The sequence below is a fragment of the Suricata suricatta genome, chromosome 17 (genome assembly GCF_006229205.1).
Source record: "Suricata suricatta isolate VVHF042 chromosome 17, meerkat_22Aug2017_6uvM2_HiC, whole genome shotgun sequence".
NCBI classification, from domain to species: Eukaryota; Metazoa; Chordata; class Mammalia; order Carnivora; family Herpestidae; genus Suricata; species Suricata suricatta.
This window is the reverse complement of record NC_043716.1, coordinates 3,706,249-3,718,715: the sequence shown is the minus strand read 5'-3', so window position 1 is coordinate 3,718,715 and position 12,467 is coordinate 3,706,249. Positions and strand designations below refer to the sequence as shown.

The following is a 12,467-nucleotide window of genomic DNA, read 5'->3' as shown; positions in this document are numbered from 1 at the left end:
GTCTTCTGAAATGCAGACATGCAGGGCTACTGGTTTTCACGTGGCCCTCTGGGGCCAAGCGGCCGGGTCCTCCTGCTGCGTGATCTCAGTCTATCTTGAAACTGTTGTTCAAAAGCAAGTAGTTTTTTTTGCTGGGGGGAAGGGAGGGAGGAAATCACTTCACTCCTCCTTCTTAAGGAAAGAAAAAAGTGGCAGAAACATACCAATGAGTCACACAATCTGTATGAAGGAAAACTGGATTTTGGGGTCGGATATTTTGAACAAATAGTTCCCATCGGAGAGGAGGTATTTCTAGAACTCAGACCAAGTGCAGACCCAGGTCCTACTGGGGTCAGGCAGAGCAGCTTCCCAGTAAGAGGGGGCAGGGCATTTGCCAGAACAGCTACGAAGGAACAAAGAAAGTTCTAGGAAATTGGACGGTCAACCATCAGTCCATGGGGACAGGCTCTGACTCGAGCCTCCGGAGAGAGACCCGAAGGGACTGTGGTGTCCTTAGGAAACGACCAGTCGTTTTACTTAAAAGCACTTTGAGGTTTCTGAAACAAGTCAGGTCACTAGCTTGTGATGCCAAGTTGATGCGGGAACAGGACTTGCTCACTGGTTGAGTGCCTGCCTGGCTCAAGCAGCTTTTGTAAAAAAAAAAAAAAAAAAAAAAAAAAAAAGTGTTTTTTGTGTTTATTATTTTTGAGAGAGACAGACAGACAGAGTAGGAGACGGGGAGGGGCAGAGAGAGGGAGACACAGACTCCAAAGCAGGCTCTGAGCCGTCAGCACAGAGTGCTGGTGCAGCTCAGATCATGACCCGAGCCAAAGTCGGACGCTTAACCGACTGGGCCCCCCAGGCGCCCCAGATCAGGCAGCTCTTGATCTCTGGGTTGTGAGTTCGAGGCCCATGTTGGGTATAGAGATTACTTAAAAAATAAAAGCTTTGAGGGGCGCCTGGGGGGCTCAGTCAGTTAAGCACCCAACTCTTGATCTCAGCTCACATCTTGATCTTAGGGGTGTGAGTTCGAGCCCCACACTGGCCTCCAAGCCGGGCGTGAAATCTACTTACAAAATTAAAAATAAAATCCTTGGGGGGGGGAAAAGGTCATTTGTTAGCCTTGAATAACTCAGAGAGCCATTCACATGTTTCACTGATGGGCTTTTATTAAACTTGTACATAGGTCTTATGCTTAAATTTTTTTTAAAGAACTTCCTTTATTCCTAGTATCAAAATAGTTCTCTTTTTTTAAATACCTTGAGAAATACTCATACAAGTATCTTGTTATATATTAAATATCTTCCTAGCTCACTCACTCCTCCTCCATCTCTCTCCGAGAATCTCGCTTGTTCACGTTTTTGGCATCTTGAACGCTTTCTCCCAGGGAAGCACTTAGAGGTTTGAATAAGAGAAGCCAATGACAAGAACTGACTTGACGTTGAAGACTCTTACGGACGTGGCTGTAAAGTTGGCCCACACCCAAATCACTCCTGAGGTAGGGACGTGGCCGTGGAATTCTGGAAACCCATCAGTTCTTGCCCTGAAATAGTAATGCTGACCCAACAGCACCCTCTGGTGGTCTGCACAGGTAAAAGCACCAGCCGTTCAGGAAAGTATTTGGACATGCTGTGTTGGAAATCTAGATGCAGACACCAAAACAAAACTAAACTTATTTTCCGGGGTCCCAAGACAACTGGCTTCTCCAAAGCCCACTCTCTACACACACACACACACACACACACACACACACACACACACACACACACACACACACACACACACACACAAGCATCTCACAACTGCAACACGCCGTCAGAAGCTGGACTCGGGTAACGTTTTCTTCCGACTCAAGGAAAGAGTGTGGTATTTCACCTTTTGCAAGGTGCCCCAAGGAGCGTGCTCCGCTGGGACAGTCCTCGGGGACGGGCCCAGGGCACTGGCCCTCGTGGGCCTGACGACTTTCCGAGGGAGGCGGAGAGAGCTGGGTGCTGACCACACATCCCTCTCCGGGCGGCTGGTGGGGGCTCTGGCCAGGCTGTCCCGGACCCGGAGGGAAGGGCAGGGGCCTCGAGCCTGCTCGTCCACAGCCGGGCTCAGCCTGCTGCTCACCAGGGAGACTGGGGGTGCCTGGGGGGCCACCTCTGGCCGCTCACACTTGTTCTCCTTCTTGGAAAACATGGACCTCAGAAGGGTGAGGGTCCCCTGTGGGATCCGGTCTGTCTCAGCGTCCCTGCCATCCACGTTAGCCCTCATCTTGGCGCGGGCATTCTGGCGGCCATCTGCGCTGGTTCTAGATAATTCCGTGGTGCTCAGAGCCTCTGTGGGGGAGGGTGCTCGGCTGAGGCTTCCTGCCTGGCCACTTCCCCTGCAGTTGGCGGTCTTCTGGCCCTCCGGCCAGGCTCGTTTCTCACTCCACACCGAGGGCATCACCGCGAGGGGCAGGTCAAACCGTCTGGGGAGCCTGATCTCCTGACTGGCATTCTCCTTGGCTTTCCTGGCTGTGTTTAGACCCCCTGGGGTCCCGGGGGCTGCACGGGGGGCGGGGAGGCCTGAGGGGCAGGGCGCCGGGGCCTGCCCGCCGTCTTCACCCTTAGCGGACTCCCCGTCCTCACAGGCAGCCCCCGTCAGCAGCGGCACGATGGACTGGCTCGTGGGTCGGGGTCTCCGCCGGGACTCCAAGTACTCCACCAATTCGACAGACGTGCCGGGCGGCTTCTCCCTGGGTCTGAAAGACCACCGGAGGGGCATGGTCCTGAAGGCCCCCTGCTTGGCCCTGGAAGGGGCGGGCTCCTTCATGCTGGTGCTCCGGCCTCGCACGCCCCGCACCAGACGCCTGGACTCCAGCTCTCCTGCAAGAGACACGGACAGCATCAGTGGCCAGACACCCTCCCGGCGGCCATGAGCGACACTGCCGCCACCTAACGGACACTGGCTGAGCACCCTGATGTATCGGCTGAGCTTCGAGCCCTCGGAAGCGGCCATGTTTGCGGAGGCTCAGCAAAAGTCCTTCCTTTTCCGGGTTAAATTAGGGGTCTGTACCTTTCAAATGTGAGATTCTCAGACACCCTATCCTGGGCTAAAAAGAAAAATTAATAAATTGTGTATTTAATTTTATCAGAGGTGCCACTTACATCTTCCCTTCGTGTTTTGCAACACCAGTGTATGGTTGGAAAGACACTTTTCGTATGTAATAGTTAATGAGAAAGAGTCTAGATAAACAGTGCAATCCAACTTTCAAAAATACATACACGTGTGTGTGTTACATGCATGCGCAAACGTACAAACAAGCATGAAGAAATAAACGCTAAAATGACAAGGTGTCGGGGGAGGGGTGTGGGATGCTGTGTATGACTGATTTTCTTCTTAATTCTTTCCTAAATCCTAATGTTTCTAAAGGGAATACACACGTAACCAACGATGCATGGTTTTCCTTAAGAAATAGTCAGCTATGAAAACACTTCTATTTATAACAGCATCGGGGGGGCCTGGGCGGCTCAGTCTGCAAGCATTCGTCGACTTTTGGTCAGGTCATGATCATAGGGTTCATGAATCTGAGACCTGCACTGGGCTCCACCCTGATAACGCAGGGCCTGTTTGGAATTCCTGCTCTCACCCTCTCTCTCCTTCCCTTCCCTGCTCACGCCCTGTCTCTCCAAAATAAATAAGCTTAAAAAGAATTTTTTTAAAAAAGAATAAAATACTTAGGAATTAACCAAGGAAGCAAAATATTTTTATGAAAGAAGCTACAAAAATTAAGAAGAAATTAAAGATGTCATAAATGGAAAGACATCCCATGTTCATGGACTGGAAGGCCACACACTTAAAACGGCAACGTTACTCAGAGCGATCTCCGGCTTCGATGCAAATCCTTATCAAAATCCCAATGGGACTTTTTGCAGAGATGGAAAACTCCATCCTGAAGTCCATGTGGACTCTCACGGGCGTCCGCAGCCAATCACAAAGAGACAAACACTGCATGATTCCACCACACGAGGTACCCAGAGCGGTCGAAGCCGAGAGACAGAAAGTACTGAGGTGGCGGCCAAGGGCGTGGGGAAGGGGGAGAGAGCGGTGTTACTGCTTAACGGGCAGAGGCTTTCAGATTTACAAGATGAAGAGTTACAGTGACGGGTAGTGGCAATGGCTGTGAAACAAGTACGGAGTATCACTGAAATGCGCACTTGAAAAAGCTTCAAGTGATAAACTTTGTTAGGTGTATTTTCACATGATAATAAATGTGAAAAAAGGAAAAGCAACTTGCAGTGTCTGCCTTCATTTGTAAGATACCTGTAATCACGGAGGGAAAGAACACAGTACCTAAAACACACAACCCACTCGGGGCAGGGACAGTCACGTGTGTTTAGAGAAAGACCCGGGTCAACCCTACAAGCCTTCCCCCACAGCTGACCGCTCAGATCACAGAGCGGGGGCCATGCCACAGAAAAAGCCCCAGTGGGCAGCACGGCCACCCGGGACCAGCTCTGTGAGGAGGGACCTGATTCTCAGGACAGGGGACAGCTCAGTACGCGCCGTGCCAGTAGAGAAAGCACAGCACGGGACACATCAGCCAGGCTCCCGGGGAAGAAATGACCGGAAGGCAGAGTCCCAGTGCCTGGCAATGGCTGGAGGGGTCAGACAGCACCTCCGAGGTTCCTGGGGGATTCGCCTTCCACGGATTATTTCTGGTAGTTTTTAATCGCCTACATTTTTTCCCGACTCGGTCTTGTTTTCTTTAAAGCATTTCTGTAGCCAGCAATAGACATAATTCACCCAAAACATTTTGCAATTTCACTGTTCATGGGCCCTGTTGCTCGACCATTAAATCCCCAAACCTCTGGGGTCTGAGACACATATGCAGCCCTCCCCCTTCTGCAACCCTGGGGAGGGCAGAAAGCGCTGCTTGTATTACAGGACCGAGCCGAGACTTTCGGCTTTTCAGCCCACCGGGGGCCTGGCAGGCGGCTAGGTGGTTTGGCAGCCAGTGCCCTCCTCCCAGATGAAAGGCCTGGGCCCGGCCCACAGCACCCCTGCAACAAGCCCTTCCTTCCGCCTCTTTCTAGAGACCGCAGGAAGGAGGCACCTTGGCCCCTGGGGGTAAGAGCAGCAGGGACGACTAAGTGCCCACACTGATGCGGTGTCACCTTCCGAGGGGAGGGGACGGTGCCCCCCTGGCTCCTCCCCGGGGGACCTCCTGGAGGCTGGGAGCCAGGGGCGGAGGTGCCATTCTGAGACGCCTGAGGAGGGAATCTGGCTTGCTCGTGCCCAGGTGCCGGGAGAACCAGGAAGGAAGAGTCTAGAGCCTTAGGCCACGTGGGGGACATGAATGGTTAAGTCCTTCCTAAAGGTTCTGGCCCCGGAGCCTGTGGGACGGGCCTCCCAGGGCTGGGGAGGGCTCCTCACGCTGACGGTGCCCGTGCGGCTGGTGGGCACGGCCCCCGCCCACGGCCCCACTCGCACGGGCTCCGGAGCAGTCAACCCTGCCCTGAGGAACCCGCCATCTGTCCCTGCGGGGGTTTCTATCCCCAGCTATGAAATCAGGCCTTGATCTGACCTCACGCTGTGTGCGGTGAGCAGGGGCGTCCCCCCCCGCCCCCGCCGCCCCCAGCCCTCAGGACAAGACTCCTGGTCTAGTGCTCTCAGCTCTCAGGCTGTCCAAGGGTTTCCATCGTGCCTCTGACAGCCACCCACTTGTGCTTTCAACAGACATGTAGTGAGAGCCTGCTGTGTGCCAAGGACGTGTTCCCAGGGCTGGGAGGGCCTGCGTGGGGTGCGGTGCTAAGAGCTGTGCTGCAGAAAGAGGCAGGGTGAGGGCAGGGAGACAGCGGGGGCTGCGGAGCGAGGAGGCGCCGGAGAGAAGGGGGAAGGATGCCACGTGGAGACTGGGGAAAACCGCCTCCAGGCACAGGAAACAGCAAGTGCAAAGGCCCTGGGGCACAAGTGAGCTCAGTGCGTCAGGGAAGCAGCGGCGAGGCCACCAGGCTGCAGCCAAGGGGGAATAGCTTCCCCAGGAGGCGCGTCATCTTCTGACCCCCTCTGTATTTGGAGGCATCTCTCCCTCTGGTTGCTGTCTGACCCTCTCCCCGCCGACGTTCCTCTGGACCCTAGAGGGTAAGGACAAGCTATTCAGCTGAGCCGAGCTCTGTCCCCCTCTGAGGCCAAGGTCACCGCCCCTTCCGTCGATCCAAGAGTCACCTCCACTCAGGGGAGCGTGGGGTGGAGCCCCAGTGGGCAAACAGAGAAGAAACGACAGCACCCATAAGTGAGTCCAGCAGTCGGAGGATTCAAAAAACAGAGAAAACGGACAAGCGATAAGGTCCCAGGGAGATTCAAATACAGAATACGAGAGGACCGGCAAACGTCCTCTGGGTCCTAAAATCCAGTAAACGCATTGAAGGCACGCAGGGTCGTGTTTGAGACTCAAGTTAGCGGCTGGAAAGGTGAAGGGAGAGGCGATCTCACACCCGAGAGCAAAGTGACCAAGAGACGACACAGGGAAAAGCGAGGAGACGCAGAGAATGGACCCAGGGGAGCCACCAGGCGAACGACAGAAATCTGAAAAGTCGGAGAGACAATGATTAAGCCAAACAGCATCTCCCTAGAGAAAAGCCTGCACAACAGCCAAAGTGTGGAAAGAGCCCAAAGGTCCGTCGACGGATGAATGGATAAACAATGGAGTGTTACTCAGCGATCCAAAAGAATGAAATCGCGCCATTTGCAACGTGGATGGAACTAGAGTGTATTGTGCTAAGCAAAATAAGTCCCAGGAAGATAAAGATCATAGGATTTCACTCATATATGGAATTAAAACACATATTTTTAAAAATTTTATTGATTTTTGAGAGACAGAGCACAAGTGGGGGAGGGGCAGAGAGAGAGGGAGACACAGAATCCAAAGCAGGCTCCTGCCTCTGAGCTGTCAGCATAGATCCTGATGCGGGGCTTGAACTCACAGACCATGAGATCATGACCTGAACCGAAGCCGGACGCTTAACCTACTGAGCCCCCCAGGTGCCCATCATATATGGAATTTAAGAAACAAAATAGATGAACACAGAGGAAGGGAAGGAAAAATAAGATAAAAATAGAAAGGGAGGCAAACCATAAGAGACTCTGAAATACAGAGAACAGACTGGGAGTTGATGGGGAGATGGGCATTAATGAGGGTACTTGTTGGGATTGGCACAGGGTGTCGTAGGGAAGTGATGAATCACTAAATTCTATTCCTGGAATCATTATTACACTGTATGTTAACTAACCTGGATTTAAATAAAATTTAAAAATTGAAATAGGAAGGAAGGAAGGGAAAGAAGGAAAAGAGAGAGAGGAAGAAGGAAGAGGAAGGAAGAAGAAAGGACGGGAGAGGGAAGAAGAGAAAAAAAAAGAAAGAAAGAGAGAGAAAGAAAAAGAGGAAGAGAAACAAAGAAAGATAAAGGAAGAAAAAAGAAAGAAGGAAGGAAGAATGGAAGGAAGGAAGGAAGATTAAAAAAGAAAAGAGACCAGAGGGAACACTAAAAGCGGTTCAAAGCACTCACTATGGGGGGCGGGGGATGATGGGAAGCCTCTGGCTGGGGAAGAGGTCAGGAGGCAGGCAGGATAGAGAAGGACTCACAGAACAGAACAGTCTGGTCTCTCGTATCCGGGTAACAGAAAAATGCATTTACACACTGGGAGGGACAAAGTAACAATTAATGCTACATGAAAGTAGTCTGTCAGAGGAAGACGAATGTCCTAGGACTTCACTCACGTATGTAATTTAAGATACAAAACAGATGAACGTAGGGGAAGGGAAGCAAAACTAATATGAAAACAGGGAGGGGGACAAAACATGAGACTCTTAAACACGGAGACCAGACAGGGGTGCCGGGGTGGCTGTGGGTGGGGGCGGGCTAGACGGGGGCTGGGCGTCAGGAGCGCACAGGTTGGGGGATGACCACTGGAATCTACTCCCGAAATCATTATTGCACTAGATGCTAACGAACTTGGATGCACAGTTAAGAATTTAAAAGAAACACACAAGATGCAAAAGAACAGGAGTTCCAAACAAAGGGGGAAAAAAGGAACAAAGAAGAACGTGATCAACTCAGTAAAAAACAAGGAAAAAGGAAAAAAAAGAAATAATAACTAAAAAATGGTGTGAATGGAAGAAAATCAGGTGTCGGGTTGTTACCGAAGAGGGAACGTGAGGCGGGCTGGTGGGATGTGTGTGGCGTCCCGCAGGCTCCCCTGGCTGCCCAAGGACCAAGGAGAGGAAAGAAAACAGTGGACTGACAGACGTCACAGCCCTACAGGACCGGAGGCTCATCAGTTTACAAACATCTTAGTAAACTGGCAGGGAAAAAAAAGCCAACCTTATCGATACCCTCATCTCCAGAAACCTATGGACTCCGTCTCCGGGACTCCACAGTGACGTGGGGAACAGGCAGAAGGAAACGGTGGGTAAACTAGGTTTCCTGACATCCTGCAGCCCGCGGACAGATGCTGGGCAGCGGGTCAGCCGCTCCTCCGTCTCCACGTGAAGGCTCTGCTGGAGGGAAAACCGCCCGAGCCTCAGCGATCTGTGAGTCTCTCTCAGCACATGGAAATCTCACTGCAAACTTCCCCTGGACTTTACCTCCCCCAACTCCCAAATACACAACCCGTCTCTCCACAGGGTCCAGGTCCTGTCCCCAGGCTTTACTAAAATCACCTTTATTGCACCAAAGACGTCTTCAAGAATTCTTTCTTGGCCGCCGGCTCTGGACACCCCACCATCACCCCAAAACCTCATCAGTGACATCAAGAACGAATGGACTGAACGTCCCCTTGTAAGGCTCTCGGTGTTGACATTCAAAAAAATAATAAATAAGAGCAATAAAATCACAACATAGCATTCACCAGAAACCACTTAAAAGTAACTAAGAGAAAAATTCATAAAGCGAAAGAGAACAGCAAAACCAGGCAAATGCAAACGGAAGAAGGAGGAAGGGGTGGACTTTAATCCTGAACAAGGTGCAATTTAAGATTAAAAGCAATGAAGCAAGAGAAAGAGCCACATTACACTGAGAACAGACGGTTTATAAAGAAGACTGAACAGTCATCAGTTTACAGACACCTACTAACAAGGCAACGAATAACATCAAGCAGAAACTCCTAAAGTTCCTGGCAAACTTGATTAAAAATACAGCCAGACAGAGAGGTGCAATACACCTCCTTCTAGCAAGGCAGCCCTGGGAAGACCAACGTAAAGACAAAGTGAACTGAATCCAAAAATCGACTCACCTGATCTAAGTTACGACCGAAAGCTCATATCCTACAAATCGACACAGTTGACACTATTTCAGGCGTGCACAGAACACCGACAAAATAAAGGAATGCTTTTGGAAACCACATTCTTGGCTCACCCTCCACAAAATTAGAAAGAGAGAGTTATGGAGAGACCCCAAAATCATAAATGCTTGAACCTCCCAGATAACCTTTAAAGACGAAGTAAAAACAGAAATAATGTAGTATCTGGGAAGAAAGTGAGAAACAAAACCTCGGAGGCCCTTTTAATAAAAGTCATAGAGAAGAACTAGGATCAGAAGCACCTGCGCCGTAAGGCTGATGTCCTGGGGGCCTTACTCATCCTGGGGCTTCTGCCTAGGGCCCCAGCGGTGTTTCCACATGGTCTTATTTTCTTTGTTTTCCCCATTTAACAAGGAGAGAGAGAGAGAGGCAGGCGGAGGGAGAGAGAGAATCTGAAGCAGGCTCCACACTCAGCACAGAGCCCAACACGGGGCTCGATCCCCCAACACTGGGATCATGGCCTGAGCCCAAATCAAGAGCTGATGCCTAACTGGCTGAGCCACCCAGGCACCCCCGAAAAATCTTATTTTAAAAGCTAATTCGGGAGCTATGAGGACACACGGAAACTGTAAGTGATTAGTGCGTGTCGCCTCTTTCTGAGCAAAGGGGCGCACAGGGACACACATGCTCAAGATCTTACAGATGGATCGCTTCTGTGGTTATTTCCTCCCTCTGGGGAGAGGTTCATCGGAGCCCTAACAGCATCACTAGGATGCCAACGTGCTCTGGGTGCCGGTTGGCGAAGAAAAATGAACACCAGCTGTGGTCAGCCGGCATTTCTCTGCAGCTGCTGTGCCTTAACCCCAGCCCTGGGGGGAGCGGATTCCCCGCTTCAGCCCTGCGGGGGTCTCCCGAGGCCGGGCTCAGCCTCTACTCCTGTCCTGTTTCCCTGGCCTTCCAATGCCGTCTACTCCTGACAACACCTTGCTTCCCATCTGGACCTGGACGACGTACAAGAGTCCCAGAATCGCTGTGTTTGCAGTTTCGGATGTCCCTCCGGAACTGACCCAGCCTCCTCCCCTCCCCTCCCCCACCACAACCTGCTCTCCGGCCCTCCCTGCCTGCTCGGCCCCTCTCACGCCCACAGCAGCGAGTCCTGTCAGCTCCGTCTTCAAATACAGCCAGACTCCGGCCGCCTCCCACCCAGCGCGCTGGTCCCAGGGCCTGCCCTTGGCTCAGATGAGCGCAGTCAGCCCCCCACCCAGCCTCCCTCCCTTGTCCCCATCCCCTATGACGGCGTCACAGAGCAGAGCAATCACATCCCTGCTCAGAATCCCCCGACAGCTACTCTCTGTTCTTGGGGCCAAAACACCAACTTGGGACCATGAGCCAAAGGCACGCTGAGGCCCGGCCCGTTGATCTCTAGCTCCCTTCTCTGGCCGCTGCTCCGGTCCCGCTGCCTCCCACACACATCCTGGGCTCACCCCCACCTCGGAGCGCCCCTGCCGGGAGCAGGTGCCCGTCCGTCTCCACGCCTCCCCATCTCCCTCGCTCTCTCAGCCCTCTGCTCCGAAGCTGCCGCCGCAGAAGGACCCCACCCGCCCCATCTAACGGGGCCCCGGCATCCGTCCCCTCCCACCCCCAGCCTGGATTCCTCGGACGGGTTCCTCTGTCATTCCTCTGATGATCTACTCACTTCCCCGTGTCCCTGCTTTACACCAGGTCATTACAGGCACCCACTCATTTACATATGATCTTCCCCGTTAGACGGAGCTCCAGGGAGCAGAGAAAGAACACACCTGCGGCTGGAGGGCAGCGGGCAGGGGGAGGAGGGTGAGGGCTGGTCACGGAAGACCCGACACAAGACACGGATGTCTCTCCTAATGACAGATGCTTTAAAAAAATTTGTTTTTAATGCTTACTTATTTTTGAGAGAGACGGAGAGAGTGTGTGAGGGAGGGAGGAGCAGAGAGAGAGAGGGAGACAGAATGTGAAGCAGGCTCCAGGCTCCGAGCGGTCAGCACAGAGCCGGACACGGGGCTCGACCTCACGAACTCCGACATCGTGACCTGAGCTGAAGCTGGACGCTTAACCGACGGGGCCCCCCGGGCGCCCCTGACGGACAGTTTCACACTCAAAACCGGGGAACAGTGGTCGGTACAGAAAATGAGAATAAAATCACCCAATCTTACCGACACGGTGGGACGTACCCTTTTCCTGATCCGAGAGGCCATCGGCGAAGATGGGAGTGTCGGGTGCTCGGGGCCGGGAGGGGCCGGGGCTGGATCTCCAGGACAGCAGGCTCCCCCTGGCGCTGCCACTGTTGCTCCCCAGCCGCACGAGCCAGTGGTCGGAGAAGGACGAGCTGGTGGAGGCTGCGGGGAAGCAGAGGGCAGGCTGAGCCCAGACCCAGCCCATCGGGGTCCGCAGAGGAGCTTCTCGAAGCCAGACTCCCACTCCCCGGGCCCCGGGGCTGCGCATCCAAAGCAGGATCACACAAGCAAAAGTCACGACCAGAGGAGGAACCCGCAACAGACTGGTCACGTGACCAAGCCGAACACTCAGGGAAATTTGGGCACAGAAAGGTCAGGGCACTAATGGGTGGAAATGCTTTTCCTGGGGGGCCGGGGGGCTCAGTCTGGTGAGCGGCCATCTCTTGGTTTCAGCTCAGATCGTGATCTCGCAGTGCGTGAGTTTGAGCCCTGCGTCTGGCTCTGTGCTGACAGCACGGAGCTGCCAGGGATTCTCTCTCTCTATCCACACCACCTTCCCCCAAAAGAAATACAAATAAAAACTTGAAAAAAAAAAGTGTTTTCCCTGACATTACTTGCCACCATCTCTAATTTTCTAAACAGGCTAGGTTTTCCATTTGTTCTATCTTCTATAAAAGGAGGGCAGACTTTGAGTTAGGGTGGATTTAGCCCTCCTAGGGCATTTTGGTGTAATTTCTTGTCTTCCAACAATTATTAGGAAGAACATATAGGCAATTAAAAAAAAAGGGGGCACCTGGGTGGCTCAGTTGGTTAAGTATCTGACTTTGGCCTAGGTCATGATCTCAAGGATCGTGAGTTTGAGCCCCGCATCGGGCTCTGTGCTAACAGCTCAGAGCCTGGAGCCTGCTTCCAATTCTGTGTCTCCTTCTCTCTCTGCCCCTCCCCTGCTTGCCATCTCTCTCTCTCTTAAAAATAAGTAAGCATTAAAAAACATTAAAAAAAAAAAAA

The 12,467-nt window shown here is 52.5% G+C and overlaps 1 protein-coding gene across 1 annotated transcript in view; it reads right to left on the bottom strand.

The window, feature by feature from the left end:
• Nucleotides 1-1,126: 1,126 nt before the first annotated feature.
• Nucleotides 1,127-12,467, bottom strand: part of USP43 (ubiquitin specific peptidase 43) — a gene marked incomplete at its 5' end in the record, with an annotated part of 54,034 nt that continues 42,693 nt past the window's right edge. Inside the window, 3 exons of the mRNA XM_029929169.1 lie at nt 1,127-1,621; nt 1,855-2,831; nt 11,457-11,621. Coding sequence (XP_029785029.1) covers nt 1,511-1,621; nt 1,855-2,831; nt 11,457-11,621 — 1,253 coding nt within the window. The remainder of the gene's footprint in view (nt 1,622-1,854; nt 2,832-11,456; nt 11,622-12,467) is intronic.